Below are 27,113 nucleotides of genomic sequence, written 5' to 3'. Positions count from 1 at the left end.
GAAGATCCAACTCAAAGGCATCTCCAGGAAACACCCCCGACGCCCCAGCTGTGCTGATGGTCCTGAAGCCCTCCCAGCTCCCAGCAGAAACCAGTCAAGAGCACCTTCTGCGTTCACATTAATCTGCTCTTGTCTCACTACCGAACTAGGCTGTTAATAAAGCTTGAGGACAGGGACCAGCTTATTTACTTCTTTGCCACAGAACCTTGTACAGTTTTGGCTCAAAAACTGTTTAGCTCTACATAATTTGCTAAATTAAGAGAAAATGATCCTCTATGAAAGTATATAATCGCATAGATTCAACATAATACACATAAAGTCCTTTATCTACAAGTATTTATTAAATACTGTTTTTCAACTTCATACTTAAAACACCAAAACTTGTCAACACTCAACCAGATGAGCTAAAATGAAAAGGACTGATAAGAGTGTGAAGACAGATGGACAAACGAACTCTCCTACGTCGCTGGCAGAATTTACTGAAGCCAAACCTGCCCGTACCCTGTGCCCCAGCACTTCCAGTCCCAGGTACACACCCAACAGAAAGAGTAAGAATGTCCTTAGCAGCATTATTCATAACAGCCAGCCCCAGGCTGGGACTCATTCCCACATCTATTAATATCGGAACGGTTGGATAAACTCCGACATATTCAGACAGACACTACAGAGCAATGAAATAGAATGAACTTCTACGCGTGGCAATGAGGGTAGTGCTTTATGAAGTTCAAAGACAAGCTCAAGCAACCCGTGGTGATGAGACATAAACAGTGGTTACCTCTGGAGGTTGCGGCTGTGGGCCGGGAAGAGGCACCCGCACGGCCGCCCTCTGCGGGAGCCGCCGTCTTCCCTCCCTGACCCGGGTGACGGTCGCCCAGGAGAGCACGATGTCAAAGTTCACACTTAGGAGCTGGCCCCTCAGGTGTGTGCAGGTCATGTTGCAAAAAAAGTCAGAAAAAAAGAAAACCTGTGAACTAAACTCCTGGGGAAATGCCAACATGCTAGAGGTACAGCCATGAGAAAGCCATAAAGTGATAAAAGTATCTTTGTCTCTTTGCTGTAACATGGAAAGCAGTGTTTTTAAAGAGAATTATACTTTTTAAATGCACAAATGGTATTCCTTTTTATTATAATGGTTACGACTTTGGCTTAAGGTTCGTAATACCGTTTCCAGATGATGTTCCACTGTTCACATAAACCAGGCAACTCTGTGATGTTACTTAGCCAGTTACTTAAGCAGCTGACCCACTCATCTGGCTGCATTTTGAGAAAACCGCTCAACTCTGGCCTACAGGGTTGCAGGAGTAAAAGTCTAAAAATTTTATTTTACTATATTCCTTCTGTACTTTAACCTAAAACCTGCTGTCACCTTTTAGTGATGACAGAAATAAAATTCTTTAAAATGCAGAAAATGTATTTCCTGCCAAGATTAAAAAAAGAAACCAAAAACCAGAAACTTTGAGTACCCTAAACCAACTGATACGCTTTGTCCTCTAGATTGTAATTTTGGTCAACAAGTGTGATGTTCTGAATATTAACTTCAGTTCTAGGGCTGAGTTTTAATGTTAATAAAGAAATACTCAGTTTAACCAAATACCTGAGAGGATTCCTCACTGAATATTTCTGCATTTTAAGAAATACTCAGTTTAACCAAATACCTGAGAGGATTCCTCACTGAATATTTTGAGGAAAGTATATAAGTAAAAAGATTAACAGATTTAAATACCTTTAAGAGCAAGAAAGAACAAAAGCACCTAAAAATTATACATGTACACATGCAGAATAAACTCTGGGCTATAGGATACACAAGGCAAGAATGAAAATACAGCACCTTTCAACACAGACTGTTTTCCGCTACGATCTCATATAACGTAAGCAGATCATAAGCTACAAATCTTAGTAGTCACCAGAAGTTCCTGAGTGGCTGACACTACATTAGTGAGGTAATACAGGTGGCGTGTGACACCCATTTGTTTTCCAAGACTTTTTCAACTTTTGACTTTGATGCCATCACCTTGAAGACACCAGTCCAAGTGCTCATTAATCTGAGATTCCAAAACTTCATTCTGACACACAGGACAGTCAACCATTCTGTGCAGGCTGGCTGAGCTGCTGGGATTCGGAGTCGCAGCTGTAGGATGCGAACTCCACTTTGGATCATTTCCACCACTTTGTACTTGCTCGCTCTTGATAAAAAAATGGTCAAAAATAGTCTTGTCTTCTAGCCTGGGTCGTTTACTTGGGGATTTCTCTTCAGGCCCACTCACATCCAGGGGTGCAGTCACAGATGCTGATTCCGGTGCTTTGAAAGAATTTCTCAGGGATATCTTCGAAGAGGTGACCCTTCTTTGAGAACCAGAAGAGATGGAGTTTTTAGTGATGTCACCAAGTGTTACGCCTTTCGTTGGAGATGCAGTCACACTTCGGAAGGCCTTCTGGTTGGCAGCTGAGACTCTAGGAAAATAGTTGCTTAAGACATTTTGGCGACTGGTAGTAAGAACAGGGGACGCTAGAGGAGTTTTTTTACTTGAACCATTCTGTTCAAATTTCGCCTCAGTTTTAGAATTAGGTCTGAGAGCTTTTGCTGAATGGTCTTGACTGAAAAGATCTTGGGTTTTATTAATAGCATATGGAGTGACAAACTTCCCAGATGAAGGCGAACTGCTCGTTTCTCCCAGAACATATCCTTTCCCACTGAAAGGGATTAACAGTTGGGTCTCGCCTCTGTTGGGTTTATCTGCAAAAGAAGCAAAGGTTTTCTTGACTCGAAATTAAGATGGCAACAAATGTTAAGCTAATGACCTATTAATGGGAGAAGGACGATATGCAGCGGTCAGAGGGCTCTGGGATGGAGAGAACACAAAGGATAAAAAACACCTTCTCCTATTCAGAGAAGACGTTCTATCACCCAAACACTACTAGCAAAGGAACTTTTACCTTGAATATCACTTAGCATTCATTTTCAGAGGGAAAAGTCTCCTCCCACATTCTTACCTTCCCTCCTACTCACACAGAATGAGGATATCTACTCTCTCCACATAAATTCTTCTCTAGCTCCTCCACTCACTTAACATTTTGGATTCAGGAAGAGTAGCTTATTCTGTTTCTGGGTCCAACCAACAACTTCCCAAGGGAAGAAGCATTAACTCTATAGTGACCTGGTTCCCTCTTCAAAAGGCAGTTACTCTGAACTTCATAGGAAAGGGATAAATCTTCAAGATGAAGTACCAGCACATACATGTCATATCCTTTTCCCATTCTTCTCCCAATAAAAATACATACATCAACAGCACAAGTCACTCAGCTAGAATCCACCTGATAGGAAGAGGTGGAGTTAGGACTGATTCCGGGCATTGTTACTTGAATTACTGTTTTTATTCTGACAATCACTTTGCCTTCTGCTTCCCAATGACTCATCGAGTCAAGACAGGGAAAGGTACTTTACCCTCCAATATTATCCGTGGAAACTATTCCTACTGTAACTAACATCTACATCGAGCAGAGTCCACTCTTCTACTGTCACTTCATAAACAGCGGGATTTCTTTTCCCTAAGTCCACACTTACAAACGTCTACACGAGAAAGAATCCTTAAGCCCATCCTAACAGCAGTTCTCCAGAGCACGGCACTGGCTTTACTGGGTTAGCCGAGGTCCCAGCAAAGAGGGAAGAACAGACAGCAAGTTACCTTTATTTTCTGTGGCTATTGGCGGCTTCCCTAGTTTTGTCTTTCCTTTGCCCTTTCTGGAGTAATTCTCTGGCTCCTTGATTTTGATGTAAGTGCCACCGCAGGTCTTCTGGTGCTCGGCCCACCAGTAGTCGTGAGCAGAGGGCGCCCGGTTGGTGGCGCGTTTGACGTAGCCGTAGTAGGGCTTCCGGTCCTGGCACGGGCCGTTGCAGCGCCACCAGTGCCGCCGGTACTCATCCACCTCGTCGTGGAAAGTGTGGTACACCTGGGCGAGAGAGAGCGTTCAGCGTTAAGGAGGCAGGCTAACAAGTTTAAGAAAATAGGTAAGCGGCCTTTCGTTGTGCAAACTTTCCAGTTTCTGAGAGCTTCCTGCAGTGACACTTTGGGGAAGACAGCGACTAGACTTAGCTTCTGTGCAAAAGTTCATTTTAATGGGCTAGTGGCAGCTAATACTTCATGAACTGTGTAAAGACAGAAAAATGGGAGATTAGAAGACAAAAAAAATTTTTTTTAACCCACAAAAGCCCCTATCAATGCTAAAAGTTCTAGAAATCAAATTTTAAAATAATCAAAAATTAGGATAAAGACACAATTTTATATAATACCATAATAAATAAGAATTGTTCCCACTGCTCAACTGATGTTCTCCCCTACAAGTAACACTACCAAAGGGTTCTGGACTATTTCCTATAAATGCTCCACCCCACCTACACCCGCATCGTGCCTGCCGCAGCCATGACTACAGCCACTCCACGTTCTTGAAGCTCTTTGCTCGGGTCTTTGTAATGAGCCTTTTGGGGCATCATTTTCTCTGCTTAGGCCAAAAAGCTCCCCAGATTTCAAATGTTTTCATCTTTGTGTCCCTAGTGGCTACTACAGGCTCTGGCATGGTGAAGGGACTCAGTCAGTGAGAATTTGCTGCCTGGCGAAATGAAAAGCTTCATTCGTTGGTGCAAAGAAAATTCTCTGCAAATGTGCTTCTCAGTCCTTACGCAGGATCCTGTAGTTTCAGCCTCTAGAAGGAACCTTACTTACAGAGGAGAGCGGTCTAACTGAAAGGAAAGTTAGCCCTCCCAGCTTGGTGGCCCTGAGGACAGCAGGGCACCACTGAAAACTGATAATCCTAAATCACCCCGTGTACCTTTTCCTTCTGTCTTCTCGGGGGAACATTACTACTGTACAAGATTAGGAGCATTCATAGATGAGATTTTTTTTAACAAAGACATTTAACTTTCTAATAAACTCTCTGAGGGAAAGAACGCGAAGCCTTCTGTAACTCTACAGCTAAGTGCTACACTGGCTCTCCCTCCTAAACAACACACTTCTCTGACTTGGCAAGCACACCAGTAGTGCACATTCTGTTCGGTGCACAAGACGCCGGAGGGCAGGGGTCTGGGGACAGAGGGGCACGGAACACCCACCTTCTCCCTTATGTTGAGAATTCTTCACTTAATTCACTGGCCAAACAGCCAGGGCATTGGCTCTGTTTTGCTTCCAAGTCCTGTAACTCCTACAGCCTGGGAATGTGACTTCTTTAACGATGTCGTCACTAAAATAAAACTGTGCAACTGGATGCCCTGTGGAGTTTGTTATAACAGGATGTAACCTATAAAAGCAAGGGGTGTCCACTCGATAAAAACCTCTCCTAAATGAAAACACACAGACGTGCAAGATAAAAGAATATATCCTCTTCCAACTGAACAATAGGAATTATACCAGGACTTTGCTTAAAGGGAAAACGCTAATGAGGAAACTAAAAGCCTTTTGTACCAGCAACTCTACAGTTCTTTTGCTAGTCGGGACTTCATGTGACTTTTTAAATGCAAGCCGTTTTTTAATGGCTTTCTTGATGTTGAAGTAACTCTATTCGATAATTAAATAAGCTCTCTAGAAAATTAAAGCCAACAGCTAGAAAAAAATATACAGAAGGTGAGCACTTTCTACCTTCCATCACACTGGCCTTTACTGCCTTTCAAAGGCAGGAAATAATCTTGCGGGAACGAATATTCTATTTGGTTCCGTCCGATGCAATACTCACTAAGCCCTCATGGCGGCGCTGCATCACACATCTTATACAGAGGTGTACAAAGCTAAGTAAGAGCCGCCCTGTGTTCAGAGGTCCGAAAGTAGAATAAAATATTGTAAAAGGTCAAAGCACTGCTAAGGATACTCAAAGGACGGAGCAGTCCTGGCCCGCCACAAAGACGAAGGGCATGTGACACAGCACAGAGGAAGTGGTGCATGTGAGGGAGAGGATGTGTGAGGAGTGGCACAGGGGCTGGAAAGTTCCCTCAGAACCAAGACAAGCAGGGGGCTGCGGGAGGCAAGAAAAAAGAACAGTATGGTCACCTGATAAAATGAATCAGTAATAATAAAAACATCTAGGATTTAACTTGTACTCAAACCGGGCTACAATGTTTTGTGCGTATTTTCTCCTTTAATCCTCAAGGACCCGCAGGTAAGTATCCTTACTGCCCTCATTTCCGCCTCCTATGTGGAGGCCCCACTGTTCGCCATCCCGTGACCCCAGGCTCTGCTTCCTACAGCATCACACAGAAATATGAAGCAAGGAAGACCCCTGGTGATGCGAACGACACATGAAATGGCAGCAGATACAGGAACAATCAAAACCAGAGACTATCACAAGGAAACGAGGCTAAGGGACAGGAGTAATGACGCAGAGGTGGTGCAGGCCTGCAGCCACCATGCATACAGCGTTGCCCAAGCTGTGCTCAGAGGCCCCGGGGGGGCCGCGGTCAGCTTCTCTCCACTTGTTTTACCACTTACTGTGGAAAAGCCTCAAGGACAGTATATGTTCCTACCCAGTTGTCTATTTTTAGTTAAATCCCCAAAATTACTGAATAACTACTAAAAATCATAAATGTTATACTTATTTAATATTTAATAAGCTAATTAATTAAATTAATACATGTTATATTTATTTCTTATTTAGTCATATACCGTTATATTGGCTCCAGTCAGGCGATTGATGCGATGCATATGTTTACAGAACTCTGGGCCGTGCCCCTCCCGGTCTTTATCATTATTAGTGACAAATAAATAGGCGTGTATCATTTCATGCAAGAGGGTCTGAAACAGAAAACAATCGAATTAATTTGTTAGGGTGCTTTGGAAAATAAAAATGCATTTTCTTACTTTACCTAGGGTCTTAACTTTGTTTGGGTCACAGGCTCCTTTCAGAAACTAATAAAGTCATGAACTGTCTTTCTAGAAAAATTACATACGCACACATTCACAAAGCTTTGCATGTATTCTCCGAAGCTCTGCAGATCCCGGGGTAAGAACTCCGTATTCCAAGAAAGCCTTTTTAACTCATCAAACCCAAAAGGAAAGATCAATGAACTCAACTACATAAAAACTTTAAAATTCTGTGTGGGGGAGAAAACACAGTGACTGAAAAGACAAATTCAGAACGATGGATGTGCAATGCATCTCCCAGGCTACTAATTCTTAAAATATAAAGAGCTACTAACGTCAACAGAAAATGACCAATAACCCAATTTTTAAGTGGGCAAAGGTCATAGATAGGTTCACAGAAATAGAAATATAAAGCTTCTGTCAATGCTAAAAGTTTTAGAAACCAAATTTTCAAATGATCGAAAACTAGGATAAACCATAAACATGAAAAAAATGTGCAACTTCATTTATAAAAACAAATACAAACTAATGCTACACCAGTAAGTCACTTCTGCTTGTCTAGATCAGGAAAACTCCTGAAGTTTGACACCATTAGTAAAGCTAAGGGAAAAAAACATTCCCATCGATCTCTGATGGGACTGCAAAATGGTACAAACCCCCACGGAGGAGAATTTGGTAACGTCTCACAAAACTGCAAATGCATTTATCCTCTGACCCAGCAATCCTGAGACTAATATGAAAGGTCACGTGTACCAGGCATTTTCGTTTTGGCACTGTTTCTCATGTTAAGACTGGAAGTGTTTGGCAATAGGGGCCTGGCTGAAGGAATTACAGAAAATCCACATCATGGAATTCTATAGACTTAAAAAAGAACGAAAAAGATCTCTATGAAATCATTTGGAGAAACCTACAGGGTATACTGTTTTAAGGAAAAAGGCAAAATACAGAAGAACGTACACAGTATTTTGTATAAGAAGTATGTTAGGTGATCAGGAGAGGGAATGAGAATGGACATAAATATTTGCAAAACAGGGGCGCCTGCGTGGCGCAGCTGGCAAAGCGTCTGACTCTTGGTTTCAGCTCAGGTCATGATCTCAGGGTTGTGGGATCGAGCCCCATATCCAGCTCCACACTCAGCGCAGACGCTGCCTGACATTCTGTCTCCCACATCCTCTCTCCCTCCCAGATAAATGCTCACTTTCTCTCTCAAATAAATAAATAAATCTTTAGAAAATATATTTTCAAAACAGAACAATGAAACAAAAAAGAAACTAATAACAACAGTATCCTATAGCAGTTGGGGAGTTCAGCATAGAGAGGGGTGGGGTAGGACGTTTCTATGTGTATAGCTTTCTATAGTTTTGGGATTTTTGAATCATGTAAAATTTCAAAACAAACAAACAATAAAACCTACTGCTCTAGGGAATAGCATATGATAAATCCTGTGACTGGCCCAAATTTCATCTGAATTTACATAAATCTTCTTTGAATTAAAACGGCCTACTGCTCATTTCCACACCAAGGATGCAGAAGTGTAGGTGCAAAATTCACAAACGTATTTAAGGCTGCTGTTTCATAATGTATCCTAAAGAAACAGGAATACATTTTTTTTAAAAAGTGAAAGTCATGGGGCGCCTGGGTGGCTCAGTCAGTGAAGCGTCTGCCTTCGGCTCAGGTCATGATCTCGGGGTCCTGGGATCGAGCCCTGCATCAGGCTCCCTGCTCAATGGGGAGTCTGCTTCTCCCTCCCACTCTCCCTCTCAAATAAATAAATAAAATCTTAAAAAACAGACAAACAAACAAACAATATTTCTTTTTTAAAAAAAAAGGGAAAGTCATAAAGGTCTTCAAAAGCAAACCTTGTTCATAACTTTTTTACAAAGAATTTCCATCAGAAGAACTAGATTGCCATTAATGAATTGTAGTCTTATCAAATTATGCTGAACAGAAAAATGGGTGACTCAAAAATTTTAACTTTCATTATGAAAACATCCCTTTTAAAATTATCAGCTCCACCTCTGAAAATGAACTTAATCTTTTCAAGTAAATGCCACTCTGTTGGGACTCAAAGGGGATTCTATATTTCAAATGTTTTCCAATATTCTAAAGTAATAATCAGTAACTATCTTACAAAGGAGAAATAAATTTAGGTTCCTAATTTTGGGTTCAATTTAAATACCTTGAAAATGGCACACGGCACCATACTGAACGACTTCTATTTTTATATACCTACCATCTTCCACATTAGGCTAGACTCAAGGCTCTACTCAACACGGTCCCAAAACACCTCTACTTCCCACCACTGTTCTCTATCTGGCCAAAAGCAACTACTTCTGGTCCTCAATATGCCCAAAGTTTCATGCCTCACTTTTGTTCACAGCATGCCCATTCCTTCTGCCAAGAGGAGTTTTCCTCTACCAGCTCTAGTGGGCAGAATCCAGTCTGTCCCGTAAGGCTCACCTCCATGTTTTAATTAGAAGTAACAATCATAAAGTGGTAGTAATGAGCCCGAATGGTACAGGGAATAGGACAAGAGCTTTAGAGCCAGGGAAACTGGAGCCTATCATGCACAACACCCTGGACAAGTTACAACACGCTCCTCATCCCCAAAATGGGGATATCCTGATCTGGCAGGGCTATACACACTAGATTAACTATTAACTAGATTAATGCTGGTTAATCTAGTCCAAAATCTGGCACACAGTATGTGCTCAATACATTAAGAATAAGTGGGAGGAGCGGTGATGTCAGTAGTCAAAAAATACACGAGCATGAAGCTTTTCTTCTTTGTCCTCAACCAGACAAAATCTTTTCCTTTTCTGAATCCTCTGCATAATAATTTAGGTCATACTCTATGTATAGACCAGAGTCACACTGTTCTTCCTTGGTCCTTCTTACCCCGATTTGATATTGTAACTTTCTGCCAACAGCAAATGCTCACTCGATAGCATTACCACACATTTCCCAATCTCTTCTTGCCCATTACCTTCAAAAAAAAATTGTGTGTGTTTAATCATTTACATAATATTCATTAAGCAACTACTGTTCTAACTAGGGCTCCTCATAAGGCTGATTTGTTCAAATTTTTTGTATGCCTACTTTTTTTTCCTGCTTAGTCACTGTGTTACCAAGAGAGTTGTGTTAACATCTGCAACTATGATTGTGAATTATTTCTCCTTTAGCTCCTAGTAATTTATGCTTCATGTAGTTTAAAGTTATATTATTACTTTCAGGATCAAACTATGTGTTTTTATTTAACAGATTATTTTATCATTCTAAAATGTTAACCTTTTTTTCTAGTAAAACTTCATCCCTTAAAATCTTCAGTCTGATACAACAGCTTTCTGTTATTGTTTGGATGAAATACTTTTTTCCAACCTTCTACATTTAGTGCATGTGTCTTTATCTTCAGCACATCTCTTTCCATATCTTTAACTAGTGCTTAGTCTATTTACATTTAATATAATTACTGATATTGCCTTTATGCCTTTTTTTTTTTCAGGGCTTTTTTCCTTTATTCCTCCTTTCTTTCTTTATTAACTATTTCTGTTGTACCATTTTAAACTTAGTAGCTTTACCTTTTTTTCTAATTGTGGTAAAAAGCACATAACATAAAATTGACCATTTTAACTATTTTTAAGTGTACAGTTCTGGAATGTGATGTATATTCACATTGTTCTGAAACCCATTACCTTTTATTATCCTTACAAACACCATCCTTCAGAGGGGAGGGGGGTGGGGGAATGGAATAGGCCGGTGATGGGTATTAAGGAGGGCACGTATTGCATGGTGCACTGGGTGTTATACACAAGTAATGAATCATGGAACTTTACATAAAAAACTAGGGATGTACTGTATGGTGACTAACATAATATAATAAAAAATATTACTAAAAAAACCACCATCTTTTGTTATTTCCAAGCATGTTTTAACATATTTCCCATCCAACCTCTACCACCCTATCCTCTTTCATGCATACGTTTCAAGTGACATAACTGGGGCAAGACCAGTCACACTGGGTGCATCTCGGGGAATTTCAAGCATCTTCTAAACTCAACTAACCATAATCTGGGAGCTCCTACTGCTCCATTTTGCTAGTGAAGCGTGCCCTCGCCCATGCTGGCTCGTTATACCAGCTCAGGTAGATATTCTGGGAGGGCGGCACCATGGTGGCTGAACAGAGAATCAAAATTTGTGTGCCTCAGTAGGAAGATACGGGTCCTAATTTTTTCTCTGCTGCTAAATATGTAACTTAAGCCAGGTACGTACCCTCTCTGAACCTTAACGTCCTCATTTATAAAAAGGAGGACAACACACATTGTACATAGACAGGGTTGTTGTGAAGGTCAAATTAGATAATACACTTGAAAGCCTTTAGTTGTGAAGAACCGTAAAAACAGAAAGTAATCATTATCATTCGCCCTGCGGTTAAAGTTTGCAAAACAGGTTGTTTTGTTTGTTTGTTTGTTTGTTTTGTTTACAGGTTAATTCACAGCAGTCTAAATCGGTAATAAGCATTTTTAAATTATTCAGCTAAGAATCAAGTTTATGCAAAGAATACCTCTACGAGATCCTTTCTTGGTCTCAACTTTAAAAGAGGTTCACTGAGACGGATGGAACACATTCCACCCCTCCCTTCATAGCTGCATATCCCAGCACACCTGGAAAACAACCACCACAAAAGCATTATTTACCTAATATACACAAAAGGGAAACAGAGATGAAGAGTAAATTCTTCACACTAGTGAACTTTGTTCTCTCTTTGTTAGGAGATACTTGCATTGCACCCCAGTGCAAGAGGTGTGTTAAGCATAACGCGCGTCCCTTGCCCTAGCCAGACTGCAGGAGCCCAAAGAGGACAATCCTGTTCTGCTGCTCCCGGTCTCCTCCCTACAAATTATGAGCAGTTTGGGTTAACAGCCAGATCTCCATTAGCCCATCTCCAAAACTGTCATAGAAGCCTTTATGAAGGAGATTTGATCTTTAAACATAGTTTTGTGTTAAACTTAATCTGTCTTACTTTAGGCTGTTTTGTTTTGTCAAAAACAAGCACCGCGGTATACAACCCCATCTTAAACTTGTTAACTCTGTTCATGTGCAGGAACAGGTTATTTCAAATCAGGATTTCTCAGCCTTAGTGTATATCCTGTTAGAGGCATCCCCGAAGATCCTTTGGGTCCAGAGATATGGAAACGTCAACCCCGTTCCCCTTCTAACACCTGAGCTCACTACTAAGTGGTGATATCTCAAGGAGCATAGAAGAGGACAACACACATCCTTGGGAGGCTTGGCTGCCTCCTCCGCATTCTTTCTTAGGGGCTGACTCTGGGTGCTTCTCCCTCCTGGGTCTGAAATGTGTTAATTCATTTTCAAGTGAGGGGAGATCCAAAGACATATCCTTTTCTCTCACTGTGTCCTTTACGAACTGTTACCGGGATGGGCCACACAGTTTAAAGTTGCTCGAGCGGGAGAGAGAGTAGGGAAGAGAGAGATACACCGAGAGGAGCTGGTGGGCCAAAACAAGACCCCTGCGTTTCACGGTCCCGGGGCCCATCGGGGCAGAGAAGGAAGAGAAGCCCAGGGCCCGGGGCTGCAGAGCAGCTGCCAGCCGCTCTCGTTTCCCCAGAGGGTTTCGGGACTCACAGAGTCATTCGCATGCTCCACTTCACCTCGACGGCCTCCAGCTGGCCCCAGAAGAACCGATCATTGAACTGCACGAACAGGGCCTGCAAATCCGGGGTTGGATCCACCAACTCCCAGGACGCGTCCACCAGCGACAGGGGCGCCTGGGCCCGGTCGCGTTCCGACCCCTGCAAGTCCCACTCCTCCTGAAGCCGTAGCGCCAACACCAGATCCTCATCCATCTCTGCCGGGATCCCAGGCGGCGCCCGCCGGCGTTAAGCTAGCTCCACGTCTCTGAAGCTCCGAGGGCCTGGTCGAGTTTCTAGGAGATACCGGCTCTCGGGCTGCTCTCGGGTCGGCCTGCCGGTATCGCGAGAACTCAGGAATAACTGGCTCTAGAACGAGAACTGAGTTTGCCCCAAACGCCGAAGCCGAGATTCTGGGGCTTAAAAAGGAGAACTAGGCATGACACCTCCCAGTGGGCTCAAAACGTGGGTTCCCGGGGCTTGGACTCGAGGAAGGTTTCAGGAAACTGGTTACCGCCTTTACACTTCGGGACTAACTTCAAACACCAGCGTCACGCTCAGCCCATGCGCAGTACCCACGTCAGTCTGCCTCGCCCTCTACTCTCTTCCGCAATAGCGCCTCCGGCGCATGAGCCCTAGACGGCGGGCGTTCCTACGCAGGCGCGGTGTCTGCGCCCGGCCCCTGCGCAGGCGCAGTGTCTGAAGCTCAGACCCCGGCGCAGGCGTACTCGTCTCTCTTCCATCCTGCTTCCTCAGCCCTGGAGCTCGGCGGGGCTTGGGTGGGTCTCGACAGCGGAGGTACCGGCGGCGGCGATAGTGACAGTGACTGCGTGAGACTCCGACGGAAATGGCGATGGCGATGTCGGACAGTGGGGCGACCCGCCTGCGGCGGCAGCTGGAGTCAGGAGGCTTTGAGGCGCGGCTGTACGTGAAGCAGCTCTCGCAGCAGTCGGACGGGGACCGGGACCTGCAGGAGCACCGGCAGCGCATCCAGGCGCTGGCGGAGGAGACGGCGCAGAACCTGAAACGCAACGTCTACCAGAACTACCGGCAGTTCATAGAGACGGCCCGCGAGATCTCCTACCTGGAGAGCGAGATGTATCAGCTCAGCCATCTGCTGACCGAGCAGAAGAGCAGCCTGGAGAGCATCCCGCTTACCCTTCTGCCGGCTGCCGCCGCCGCTGGGGCTGCCGCGGCCTCCGGAGGGGAGGAAGGGGGAGGTGGCGCGGGGAGCAGAGACCACCTGCGGGGCCAGGCCGGCTTTTTTCCCACTCCCGGGGGCGCCTCCCGCGACAGTTCGGGTCCGGGCGAGGAAGGGAAGCAGCGCACTCTTACCACCCTGCTTGAGAAGGTGGAAGGCTGCAGGCACCTGCTGGAGACTCCGGGGCAGTACCTGGTGTACAACGGGGACCTGGTGGAATACGAGGCTGACCACATGGCCCAACTGCAGCGGGTGCACGGCTTTCTCATGAACGACTGTTTGCTGGTGGCCACCTGGCTGCCACAGCGGCGGGGGATGTATCGCTACAACGCCCTCTATCCCCTGGATGGTTTGGCCGTGGTCAATGTCAAGGACAACCCACCCATGAAGGACATGTTCAAGCTGCTAATGTTTCCCGAGAGCCGTATTTTTCAGGCGGAAAATGCTAAAATCAAACGAGAATGGCTGGAAGTGCTGGAGGAAACCAAGAGGGCCCTCAGTGAAAAAAGACGAAGGGAGCAGGAGGAGGCAGCGGCCCCTCGAGGACCACCCCAGGTGACTTCTAAGGCCAGTAACCCATTTGAGGATGAAGAAGACGACGAACCAGCTATTCCTGAGGTAGAAGAGGAGAAGGTGGATCTCTCAATGGAATGGATCCAGGAGTTGCCTGAAGACTTGGATGTCTGTATTGCCCAGAGGGACTTTGAAGGAGCCGTTGACCTGCTGGATAAATTGAACCATTACCTGGAGGATAAGCCCAGTCCACCTCCTGTAAAAGAACTAAGGGCTAAAGTGGATGAGCGTGTCCGGCAGCTCACCGAGGTGCTAGTGTTCGAACTCTCCCCAGATCGTTCCCTGAGAGGTGGTCCCAAGGCTACCCGAAGGGCAGTTTCTCAACTAATCCGGCTTGGCCAGTGCACAAAGGCTTGTGAGCTGTTCTTGAGAAACAGGGCAGCCGCTGTGCACACTGCCATACGCCAGCTTCGCATCGAAGGTGCCACCTTACTCTACATTCATAAGCTGTGCCATGTCTTCTTTACCAGCCTTCTTGAGACTGCACGGGAATTTGAGACAGATTTTGCAGGCACTGACAGTGGCTGCTACTCTGCCTTTGTGGTCTGGGCGAGATCAGCCATGGGCATGTTTGTGGATGCTTTTAGCAAGCAGGTGTTTGATAGTAAGGAGAGCCTCTCTACCGCGGCGGAGTGTGTGAAAGTGGCAAAGGAGCACTGTCAGCAACTGGGTGACATCGGACTCGACCTCACCTTCATCATCCATGCCCTTCTGGTGAAAGACATCCAAGGGGCCTTGCACAGTTACAAAGAAATCATCATCGAAGCCACTAAACATCGCAACTCTGAGGAGATGTGGAGGAGGATGAACTTGATGACCCCAGAGGCCCTGGGCAAGCTCAAAGAGGAGATGAAGAGTTGTGGGGTCCGAAACTTTGAGCAGTACACGGGGGATGACTGCTGGGTGAACCTGAGTTACACCGTGGTTGCCTTCACCAAACAGACCATGGGCTTCTTGGAAGAAGCCCTGAAGCTGTATTTCCCGGAGCTGCACATGGTGCTTCTGGAGAGCCTGGTGGAGATCATTTTGGTTGCGGTGCAGCATGTGGATTACAGCCTTCGGTGTGAGCAGGATCCAGAGAAAAAGGCTTTTATCAGACAGAATGCATCCTTTCTGTATGAGACCGTCCTCCCTGTGGTGGAGAAAAGGTTTGAAGAAGGTGTGGGGAAACCCGCCAAGCAACTCCAGGACCTGAGGAATGCATCTAGACTTATTCGTGTGAACCCCGAAAGTACGACGTCAGTGGTCTGATGCCCGCGGCTCTGTGTCTATGTATGCATATATATTGCTTATATATTATTTATATTTATATTAAGTTGCATTAGCATATTCTTTATAGTCTTAAGCACGGCTTAAAAATAAAAGACGCCCTCTTAAATAGAAATGCAGAATCAAAAGGGAAAAAGTTAAAAGTAAGCCCAAATAACAGAACATTGGAATTATTAAAATATACACTTTCCTTTTAAATTATGCTAACTCTCCAATGAATATATTGTCACACTACAGCATTTCAGTGTATCCTTTTGGGTCAAAACACACTTTCTTCCAGTCTGTATTATGTAGCACAGAGTATCTATAAATATGTGGAGTGTAAGTATGTCGTGAGGTTTCCCAGTTCACTAAAACGTTAGGTCTCTTAAATAAGAGTACAGTACCATACAAAACCCCCTGCTTCATACACTTCCCCACCTTAAAACGTGATCAAACAAATTTCAGGAAAAGAAAGGAATTGAGAACATTGGTTTTAGGGTAAATTTTGGTCAAAAGAATTCCTTCTTGAAAGTGGCTAGTTTGTGGACTCAAATGCTTGGATCCTTCAAGAATACAAGGGGAAGCTTTCATAAAAACAGCTCAGCAAACGTTGCCAGTGTCATCTGAGTGGCTAATTATGTCCACCTGCTAATTAGCAGCTTTCTAATACTTGAACCTTAAGGACTATGGTAAATTTTCGTTCAACACATTCCTGAACTGTGTGAATTTCCAGCCGTAGCTTTTGTCCTTATCATCCTAAAAAAAATTAAAATGATTAAAAGAAAACCACCAGAACAGGACAGACAGGAACCTGGTAGCCACCAATGATTTTTTTAGCTGCCTTCCCCTACTTTCCCAGTAAATTATATAGTGGCTCAGACTAATGCAAATGGGAGAAAAGTTTTTATTGAAATATTTATTTAGACTTCAGGGTCTAGGCGGATGGGAAATTAGAAAAAAATCATATGTAAACCCTACAGTGTTCTCCAGTCTAACTGCTTTGAGCAGAGATTTGGTTTTGTTTTTTTTTGTATCCAAGTGGACAACAAAAAAGGTGAGACAATGTGCCCAAAGCCAGGGAGGAAAAGCACTCTTGTTGACTCCTGCTAAAATGCTACATACTGCCTGTTTCTCGTTTTTTGTGTGTTTTCCTTTTTCTTTAAATATAATGCTTATTTCAGATTGTTTAGTAAATCAAAAATAGCTAAAGAAATTGGAGGTTCCCAAGATTTCTGAACTACTGCTTCTCTTGTACATTGATTATGTAAGAGTCCCCATACTTTGAGAGAAATTGTGCTAAGATCCATTTTTTCCTCTAGCTTCCAGTTGTGATTCTTGTCCAAAAGTGCCGTTTCTGATGCCAAGGACTTCCAAATGTTATGTCTTTTATCTGAATTAAAATAGTGGTATTAAGACTGGAAATTATGTAAAACCTAAAATAGCTTCCAAGAGTGGCTTAGGGTTTGCAAAGCTCCTTGACTCGGTTACTCACTGCCAGAGGAGTCCTTTTATTTATTTTTAGCGATGCATTTTAAAGGTTGAAAATTATCAAAGTTACAGATTTTCTTTGATTACTTTTTTCACATAAATTTAGGATTTTCTAGATAATAACCATAACTGGATATCTCAGCTGAGCAAAAACAGCTATAATTTGCCTTTTTTAAGATCACTGGAAACTTGAATTTGATAACAATGTTATGATTATTTTGTGCAGCTTACAGTTTCTAAAATTATATTGTATAAAACGTGTAAATATCTGATGCTGGGTCCATGAAATGATACTTCTGAAATCAAAACTTAAGGCATGAAGTTGTAAAAACTTGAATGTGTATACTCAGATATTTAAATGGTTGCTTCTTAATGGAACTGTCTGCTTTTTAAAACTGAAGTACAGAATTTTCTTTGGGTAAAATTTGTGTGTTCCTTAATCAAAGTTGTAGCTGAAGGAAGTCGGCCCGTGGTGATTCAATTAGTGTGGGGAGTTGATCAAAGACCACCAGTGTCATAATGTATCTTTGCGCCAAGACAGAGCCATTGTGTACCATTCCTCAAAGTGGAGTCAGAGCTCTTCCCTCTAATTCTTGTCTCGTTAGACTCCAAAACAAGTCCTAAAAATCGAATGCAGTTTAGAGATTGTCCAAAAATATAGCACATACTGTAATATACCCCTATAGAGTTCATTGCCTTTTCTTGTCTGCTTCAAATGTAACACTGTCACTTGAGCTCGGAATCACAGATGTGATTGGATTAATTATTGCTGAAAAAAGACACCCTGTGGAATTAAGTCTCTTTTTGATTAAAGCCTCATTTCACTTAAAGTGCTGAACACTTGTTTAAAATATTACCTATAGTTAAGTTATTGGCACTTGTATTTTGCAACTTGCTTACCTAAGGATTGGGAGTTTGGGACTTGACATGGGGTATAAAATCAGTATATGTACATTTTGCTTATTGATATGCTGTGATATGAGGGAATCTGAAATGTTTATCAAAATAAAGCTTAAAATTTTTCTTACACTGGATAAAATTGGTATTACAATGTTCTTTAATTAGGGTTCAATATTCTTATGTTCTCGTTTCAGAAATGCTTGGTTTTTTAAAAAGATTTTCATTATTTGACAGCTCACACAAGCAGGGGGAGCTGCAGGGAGAGGGAGAAACAGCCTCCCTGCTGAGTAGGAAACCTGATGTGGGGCTCGATCCCAGGACCCTGGGATCATGACCTGAGCTGAAGGCAGACACTTAACCAACTGAGCCACCTGAGTGGCCCTGAAATATTGTTTTAAGACCCTAGGTTGGTTTGGTTTTGTTTTGTCTTTCTCTATGGGGATGACAGGTAGGAAGCTGTTAGCTAGTTTAAATAGATGTGCTGCTTACTATCAGAATTGTGATTAAATCAGATCTCAGTTTTTTTCGGACTCCCTTGAATGGAAAATTTCAGATATCCAGAATGAATTTGCTCTAAAAAGCCGATTTTGTACCATCTGCACATCCCTAAATAAAGAAAATACAATGGAGGCTATTTGACCTAGGAACTAGGAGCATAAACAACAAGGGTCTGTTTTTTAATACATATAGATCCTGAGGGGACTTTCACATATCGTTGATTTAAAACTATTTATTGAAAAATAAAAGCATTGAATGCTATGCCTTACATTGACTGTAATGTGGGGTGGGGAAGGACAAAATGAATTTGAGCATGCTTTCTCTAAAATTCTTCAGAATTAAAACAAATAGGGAATAAAAATTGGAAAAACTAGATTAGAGAGTGTATTAAATACGCGGTAGTGTGTTGCAAATTAAATTAATTGAATGCAGTGTGTTGTAAAAAAAAAAAAAACAAACCAACCCTATGCGTTGTCATTTTCATACTCAGTATTTTATGGGAATACTGAGAAGGAAGAGGGCAACGTGTTTTTGAGGAGTTTGGAGAGTCTTCATGGAATTGTTGGCGTTTGAACCAAAAAAATAAGAATCAGAATATTTTACATGAAAAAAAGTCAAGTATGATAAGCAGTGTGGGAACCTTCCTTTAGGGAATCATTTACCGCTGATCACTGTGTTCCAAGCAGTGTGATAAGCATCTTTATCGTGTTATTTTATCTGATCTTCACATCAATCTATGAAGGAGTGAAAGTTTTGTGAAGTAATTTGCAAGTAATTCAACCTACAAAGAGTTCCCTAAGTGGCCCAGATGGGATTTGAACTAGACTTTCTCTAGGGCCGGCTTCTGAGCCATGGAGCTACATTACTGGATTACGTCTGATGGTTGACATCTCACTCGTACAGATTGCTCTTTATTTCAAAGGCTTATCCTTCCACAAGTGTAGTATTCTGTTAAAATTAAAGGTGTTATGTCACAGGATATTTTTTTAAAAAATTTTTTGTTCATGTGAGAGAGCACGAGCAGGGGGGAGGAACAGAGGGAGAGGGAGATGACAAGCAGACTCCCTGCTGAGGGGAGCCTGATGCAGGGCTCAATTTCGGAACCCCAAAATCATGACCTGAGCCGAAGGCAGATGCTTAGCCAACTGAGCCACCCAGGCGCCCTTCTCACAGGATGTTATAATTTATAACTTCCTTAAAAAAATAAAGTGGCAGATTTGAGTTAATGAGATAGTCAAAACCAGATAATTTCCATTGACACCAATTTGGTTTTGTTTAAAACATTTCACTTAGGGGCGTGTGGCTGACTCAGTCAGTGGAACATGTGACTCTTGATCTCAGGGTTATGAGTTTGAGCCCCACACTGGGTGCAGAGGTTACTTAAAAATAAAATCTTAGAAAAAAAAAACGTTAAATAAAACATTTTCTTTCTTTCTTTCTTTCTTTCTTTCTTAAGTAATCTCTGCGCCCAATGTGGGTCTCGAACTCATGATTCCGAGATTAAGCGTTACATGCTCTACGGACTGAGCCAGCCAGGTGCCCTATTAACAACAATTTGTACATTATTGAATTCTTTGTAATTGGTAAAATTAAGTAGTGTCAAACTTGAAGAAATTTCACTGGGCATTAAGATATGTGTAACTTAGCTCCTACAATGAGTGGTCAAGCTTTGAACAGCTGAGTGGGTGTCCTTGAAATAGGAAAGTTGCCAGACAAGAGCTTGCTTTTTAAAGGTCACTCTTGATTAGTTTGGCCTAATATGTTGACTTACTCTCAGATTTATTATCTACTTAGCTAAACACATTAAACAAAATCACATAAACCAAGCCAGTGTTGAAAAGTCTCTAAAATATTTGTGTGTGTCATCTCAGACAGACATGGCTGGTGGGAATTACTGTAAACTGGGGCACTGGCAAGTTGGCAAGACTTAAAACCACAGAATTATGCAAACCCTTTGACCCTACAATCCACTTTTGAAGATTTATCCTGCAAAAAAATATTTGCATACTTCCTAAATTAAATTTACCCATTCAACTGATGTGATTTATGAATAAGTTTTTAAGCACAGTTCTAGTTTCCTGTTTTGCACATAAGCTCATATGTCACACTCAGTTCTGACAAGTAAAACGCTGAACAGACCGAAAAACCAACAAGTCGTCTTGGATCTACAAGAGCTCCAACTGCTCCAAGGTTGGAGAGACCGGCGGGCAAATGCGGGAAGTCCTATTTTAGAGGAGCAGAGGCTCAAGGAGAAACCTCTGCGGAAACCAGGGAGTGGGGGAGCAGTAGAGAAACCTCAATCATAACGGACCAAAGCTGGAGACTCCATGACCACAACTCAGAGTTAAAAACTCCCAGGGGACCCTGTCCTAAGGGGAAATCCCACTATATTGTGAACTAACACCCCCATTCCAGGCTCTCACAGTTAAGTATCGGAGGGAAACCCCTCAGGGTGCCAGCAGGGGGCAGGACAGGGAACATTCTGAAATGCAATAGAGCACTCTGGTTTTCTTAACAAGACCTGCCCCCAGGGGAGACTAGTTAACCTGAGCCTAACCTGCTGGGGTATAACCTGCTGGTGTATTACCAGGGAAAGGGAGAATGCCCAGCCCCAGCCCACTCTAGCCATCCTGTCCGCGCCCCACCCCCCATGCCAAGGAGAAGAAAACAGCCGAGAAACACTTCCGAAATTCACTGAAAGACAGACCTAATCACTAGATGATAGGATTCTGCTCCCCCACACTCACCATCACCTCACTAAAGGACTATTTACAGCAGTTCCTTTTTCCTGGTAACTCCACGTCCAGCTACAAGAAAAAAATTGCAAGACATACCAAAAGGCAAAAACACAATGTGAAGAGACAGAGCGAGCATCAGAACCAGACATGACAGGGATGTTGGAATGATCAGACTGGGAATTGGAAACAACCATGATTAACATGCCAAGGGCTCTAATGGATGAAGTAGACAGGCTGCAAGAACAGACGGGCAATATTAGCGGAGAGATAGAAATCTTAAGAAAGAATTAAAAAGAAAGGCTAGAGGGACTCCTGGGTGGCTCAGTCATTAAGCGTCTGCCTTCGGCTCAGATCATGATCCCGGGGTCCTGGGATTGAGCCCCCCCATCAAGCTTCCTGCACAGCAGGGAATCTGCTTGTCCCTCTCCCTCTCCCCACTGCTTATGTGTGCGCTCTCTCTCAAATAAATAACTAAAATCTTTAAAGAAAAAAAATGCTAGAGATGAAAAAAACAACAAAACAGCAATGAAAACTCACACTGCAATAGAAATGAAGAGTGCCTTTGACGGGCTGCTCAGCAGACTGGACCTGGCCAAGGAAAGAATCTCTGAGCTGGAGGATGTATCAAGAGAATCCTTGAAAACTGCAAAGCAAAAGGAGCAAAGACAAAAAAAAAAAAAACCAAAAAAAAAAAAAAAAAACCCAAAAAACCACAACCCCCCCCCAAAAAACAACAAAAACAAACAAAACCCCAGAATACCCAAAGACTGAGGAACAACCATAAGAAGTGTAACATATTGTAGGGACGCCCGGGTGGCTCTGTCAGTTGAGCGTCTGACTTCTGATTTTGGCTACAGCCACGATCTCAGGGTCATGAGATCAGCCCCATGTCGGGCTCCACGCTCAGTGGGGAGTCGGCTTGAGAGTCTCTCTCTCCCCTCCACTCCCCCATGCTCTTTCTCTCTCTCTCTCTCTCTCTCTCAAAAAAAAAAAAAAAAAAAAAAAAAAAAAAAGTCCCATGCTGTAATGAGAATACCAGAAGGAGGAAAGAAAGATACAAAAATATTGCAACAGGTTTTACGGAACAGGTCACAGTTTTTTAACAGTGCAGAGGAGACCCCCCAGAGGCCAATACAATGTAACACCACGCAGCTTAACAATGAATGGCCTCTCTAGGTACTGCAGAGGACTAAACTATGCTGTTAGAAGAGGTGGCTGGCTGGCTCAGGTGGGCAGAGCAGGCAACTCTTGATCTTGGGGTTGTGAGTTCAAGCCCCACATTGGGTAGAGAGATTACTTAAAAAAAATAAAATATGTTGTGAAGTGTAAGGCCAAGTGCAGAATAATGATACAGTGTGCTACTTTAGGAGTAAAAAGGAGAAACTATGGCTTTATATTTGCCTAGAAATTCTGAAGGGGTCTGCGCAGCTATAACTGAGTAGATGGAGACAGGCATGGAAACACGCATGGAAACACACTGCAGAGTTTTTTCCATAGTTGTACATACCACCTTCCCAAAACATCAAGTAAGAAAAACATTTTTAAGTATGAGATCTTAGAAATAAGAGCCACTCTTACGATTCTGTGGTATGTCTTTCTAGCACTTTTTTTATACATACCTGTGAGGTCTAAGGATACTTTTTTTTTTCTTTTTTGGAAAGAGAGGGCAGGGGGAGAGGCAGAAGGAGAGAAAGAGGATCTCAAGCAGACTTTGCACTGAGCATGGAGCCCGACTCAGGGCTCAATCTCACAACCCTGGAATCATGATCTGAGCCGAAATCAAGAGTCAGACGCTTAACCAACTGAGCCACTCAGGTGCCCCTAAGAAGACTTATTTTTAAAGACTTTTATTTTTGAATTTTTTCAACATATAGAGAATAACAGGAATATAAAGAATCCCGTGTCCTCATTGCCCAGCTTCAACAATTGTCAACATTCTGTCATTGTTTCAACCATACCCAACACGTCCACACGCTGCCCATCCCCACTGGGTTAATTATTATTATTACTTACAGTTTTGCTGGAGATAAACTTTACACACACCGTTATGTATAAATCTTAGCTCTAAAATTTTGGAAAACGGATCTATTTATGTAACAACTCCCCAATAAAGATGTCAACCATTTTCATTTTCCCATGTGGTGATGGTATCACCTCTCTTCTGTGTAGCCCTCATTCTTGTTCTTTCCCCTACCTCAAGTTCTTTTTCTGGAAAAGAAAATCACGTTTTCATACCTAATTGAGAGTTGTAACACTTAGACCCTGTCGCCTGGAGCTTGAGGTCTCAGTGAGTTATTTTGAGCGAGCCTTATCAAAGGAGATACCAGGCACATTCCTGCAGCCCTAGACTCGCAGCCCTCGCTATGCTGGGAAGCTGGGAAGGATGCAAGGGGACTGTGGGGTGGGTGGTTCTAGTCTTTCTCTAACAGATGAAACATCCAATCTGAAGTTGGACTGTCCGATATGTAGTCCCTTTGCCACCTGTGGCTGTTTAAATATAGGTTATCAAATAATAATAATAATAATAATAATAATAATAATAAAACTCAGTTCCTAGGATATATTAGCCACATTACAAGTGCTAAATAGCCATTTAGGAAATGGGGGTGAGACACCAAAGAAATGGAGAGTAAAGTTTGCAAGATGCAGAACTAAAAAAAAATATTGAGAGAAATCTGGGTGGCTTAGTCGGTTAAGCATCTACCTTTGGCTCAGGTCATGATCCCAGAGCCTCGGATCGAGTCCCACATCGGGCTCTTTGCACAGCAGGGAATCTGTTTCTCCCTCTGCCTGCCTCTTCCCCGGCTGGTGCTCTCTCTCTCTTTGACAGATGAATAAATAAAATCTTAAAATTTTTTTTTTATTTTAAAAATGTTGAAATCTTTATCTTTGCCCCAAAAGTACCCTTCTACCATCAATTTCTCCTTGTAAAAAATCCTTCCTTTTTGTGCTTTGTTTTCTTTTTACCTACTGTTTTACCTACTCCCTTGTTATTGGTCCAGTCCTCTGTGTCCTTACTCTCTCCTTTCTCTTGCTCTTTTTTCATTAAATTCTATTTGTTGATGATCAAGAAAATTTTGCTTCCATTTATAGTGGACTAGGTATTTCTGACCGGTCCCTCCCTGAAAACAACTAGAACTATACATAATGCATATGCAAGGAATATATTTGAAGGCTGTAGCATAACAAAAGTACTTATCTGGTGTTTCTCCCTGGTCCTAGCACAAGGCTTCTCAATTCGTGGAATTTTCCCAAAGTGATAGGAGTATCTTTGTTATGTTAATATGGTGACTCCTGGTGGGACACTAGATAGCTCCAGGATGGGGACTGGTCACCAGCAAACTAACCATGTGACTAGAGATTAGAACTCTCTGCCCTCGCACCCCAAACCCCAGGAGGCAGGGAAACTGGAGATTGTCAATCATATGGCCGGTGATCTTATCAAGTGGGCCTATGGGAAGAAACCTCGATAAAACTGAACAAGGCTCCTGGAGCTTCCTGGTTGGTGGACGTGTGGAGGCACTGGGATAGCACATCCAGACCTCACAGGGACAGACTCCGGTGGTCCTCCATCCCCTCCAGGCCTTGCCTTATGTGTCTCTTTCATTTGGCTGTCCCTGAGTTTTATCTTTTATAATAAAACTGTAAATATAGCCCTTCCTGAGTTCGAGTTATTCTAGCTACATATCAAACCTTGGGGGGGTCATGGGATACCCCAAAATTATAGCTAGATGGGCAGAAGTGAGGGTGGGTTGAAGACAACAAGGACTTGCCGCTAGCACCTGATGTGTGGGCAGTCTTGTGGGTCTGAGCTCCTTAACCACTGGGATCTACATTAAGTCCACTAACTAGTATCGGCATTAGATTGAACCACGGGATACTCGGGTGCCACAGAACGGATGTCAGAACATAAAGGCATTGCAGAGCTAACAAGGGAGTGAAACATTATGGGGCAAAAATCCAGAAGAAGGAAACTCAGTGAGGTGAGCCCAGCGTCTGAAAGTAGCTTTTCCAGGGCATCTGGGTGGCTCAGTCAGTTAAGTGTCTGCCTTCGGCTCAGGTCATGATCCCAGGGTCCTGGGATCCAGTCCCACACTGGGTTCCCCGCTCAGCAGGGAGTCTGCTTCTCCCTTTCCCTCCCGCTCCCACTCATGTGTGCACTCTCTCTCTCTCAAACAAACAAAATCTTCTTAAGTAGCGTTTCCTCGTTTTTCCACTTCACTTCTTGTGAAGTGGCAAAATGAGAAGTGAAGCAGGCTGTCAAAAACACAGGAGAGCCGGGGAGATAAGAATTGGACTTCAGCGCAACTCTGACAAAATCCCATCTAAACTTTGGAATGAAACCCTGAAAGTCCATACCTTATGGATAAAGATGAAATAAAGAGGCCATTAAGAGGATTAAAGCCATCAATTCTGCTGGGTGGACCCATCTTAAACCTTAATGGGATTAAGGGGATCTTAGGTGGGTAGTGCTTCTAGCAGTCTGCCAGGAGCAAATACAAAATCTTTCACCAGGATAATAAAGTTCTCCCAGGCCTCAAACATTCCTTCGTGTTCAATGTTTAGCATGCAAATAAAAATAATGAGCTCAATGAGGAAAAGAGACTATTTGATGAGAACCCAAGAGAAACAATACATAGCAGAAACAGACCAACAGAAGACCCACACTTAAATTTGTTGAAGCCACAGAAAACCAAACATAAAACATTGACAACAAATACATCACCCAAAATTTCAGAAAGTATAGAAAAGAGATCCTAAAGATTTCTGAAAAGGCAAATAGTTTGTGTTCAGGAATCAGAATGCTCTTTTGACTTGAGAAGAATAATAGAAACTAGAATACAATGGAGAAATGCTTTTCAAAGTTCTCAGGGAAAATGATTTCTAACCTTTAGCTCACCCAGCTAAATCATCAGACAACTCAGAGTGGAAAAAAGACATTTTTAAACAGATGAGGTCTAAAACATTAATCCCTCATACAGTGGAAAGACAGGACTTCACTAGAATTGATAAACAATCAAAAAGGAAGAAACGGGACCCAAAGGAGGGGAATCCAACATAGAAAAGTGAAGGGAATTGCCAAGAGAACAGTGATGGGAAATCCCAAGTTGACAGCCATGCAGCAGGCCCAGAGTGGGTTCTAGAAAAAAATGACATTTGAATCTATCAATGGGAGACTTGGACTTCTGTCAGAGTTGGTAATTTCAATTTAGAAAGAAAAAGTAAAGATATGAACAAAGTCAACAAGGCATTTCCTACCCCAAATTGAATGTTCCCGTGCTGGTAGTGGAAGCAGAGATGTAGGGAAAAGTTGTGATTTCTACCATGGCTCAGTGGAACTTGGGAGGTGGCCGGTGTCTGCGGGAGGTACTGAGCCACGCACGGCGGCATAATTCTGTCGGGCTGAGCAGCTGGGCCGAGGCAGGCTCTCAAGGTTGTAGGTCAGGGACACGCGCACCTTCGGGCACGGGGACCACCGGGGCGCACCCAACCTCGTCTTCTCTGAGAGGCCAACTAGAGTTTGTCCCCATTAGTCGTGGTAGTAACAGATGACACTTATTGCCAAAGACGGTTTCAAATACTTCACTGACATTCCTATTTCTTTTTTCCTTTGCTATGTAAGCTTTATGCCCAACATGGGGCTTGAACTCAGGACCCCAAGATCAAGAGTCTCGTGCTCTACAGACTGAGCCAGCCACGCACCCGTTGGCATTCCTATTTCTCACAGCCCAAGAGGGATGATCGTCATCCTTATTTTATGGATAAGGAGGCTGTGGCTCCGACTGTAAATCGATCACACGAGAACACAGGGCTAGCACATGGCAGACTTGGAATTCAAGCCCAGCTGGGCTCCAGACCTTGCATTTTTAGCTGCTACATTATATTGTGTTTGGATAGGAGACTTTCTTGGAAAGCTACATGCTATGGGCCTTTTTACTTACTTCAAAGCAGTGGCAGCTTCAGACTTTCTAGA

At 43.1% G+C, this 27,113-nt stretch overlaps 2 protein-coding genes across 2 annotated transcripts; one reads left to right on the top strand and one right to left on the bottom strand.

Annotated features, from left to right (window-relative positions):
• Positions 1 to 322: 322 nt before the first annotated feature.
• Positions 323 to 13,276, bottom strand: LOC113259034 (DNA-dependent metalloprotease SPRTN). Its single transcript, XM_026504181.3, has 5 exons — positions 12,486 to 13,276; positions 11,404 to 11,503; positions 6,645 to 6,773; positions 3,684 to 3,948; positions 323 to 2,734 (listed from the first exon to the last, which is right to left on the bottom strand). The coding sequence occupies exons 1-5, from the start codon at positions 12,704 to 12,706 to the stop codon at positions 1,986 to 1,988; spliced, it is 1,464 nt and encodes a 487-aa protein (XP_026359966.1). The 5' UTR covers positions 12,707 to 13,276; the 3' UTR covers positions 323 to 1,985.
• Positions 13,277 to 13,337: 61 nt separating this feature from the next.
• Positions 13,338 to 18,042, top strand: LOC113259035 (exocyst complex component 8). Its single transcript, XM_026504182.4, has one exon. It carries the CDS (start codon positions 13,338 to 13,340, stop codon positions 15,513 to 15,515), a length of 2,178 nt encoding a protein of 725 aa, XP_026359967.1. The 3' UTR covers positions 15,516 to 18,042.
• The last annotated feature ends 9,071 nt before the right edge of the window (positions 18,043 to 27,113 follow it).

Source organism: Ursus arctos, unplaced genomic scaffold, assembly GCF_023065955.2.
Source record: "Ursus arctos isolate Adak ecotype North America unplaced genomic scaffold, UrsArc2.0 scaffold_53, whole genome shotgun sequence".
Classification (NCBI taxonomy): Eukaryota; Metazoa; Chordata; class Mammalia; order Carnivora; family Ursidae; genus Ursus; species Ursus arctos.
The sequence above is the reverse complement of the archived record's forward strand: the minus strand, read 5'-3'. Positions and strand labels throughout refer to the sequence as shown.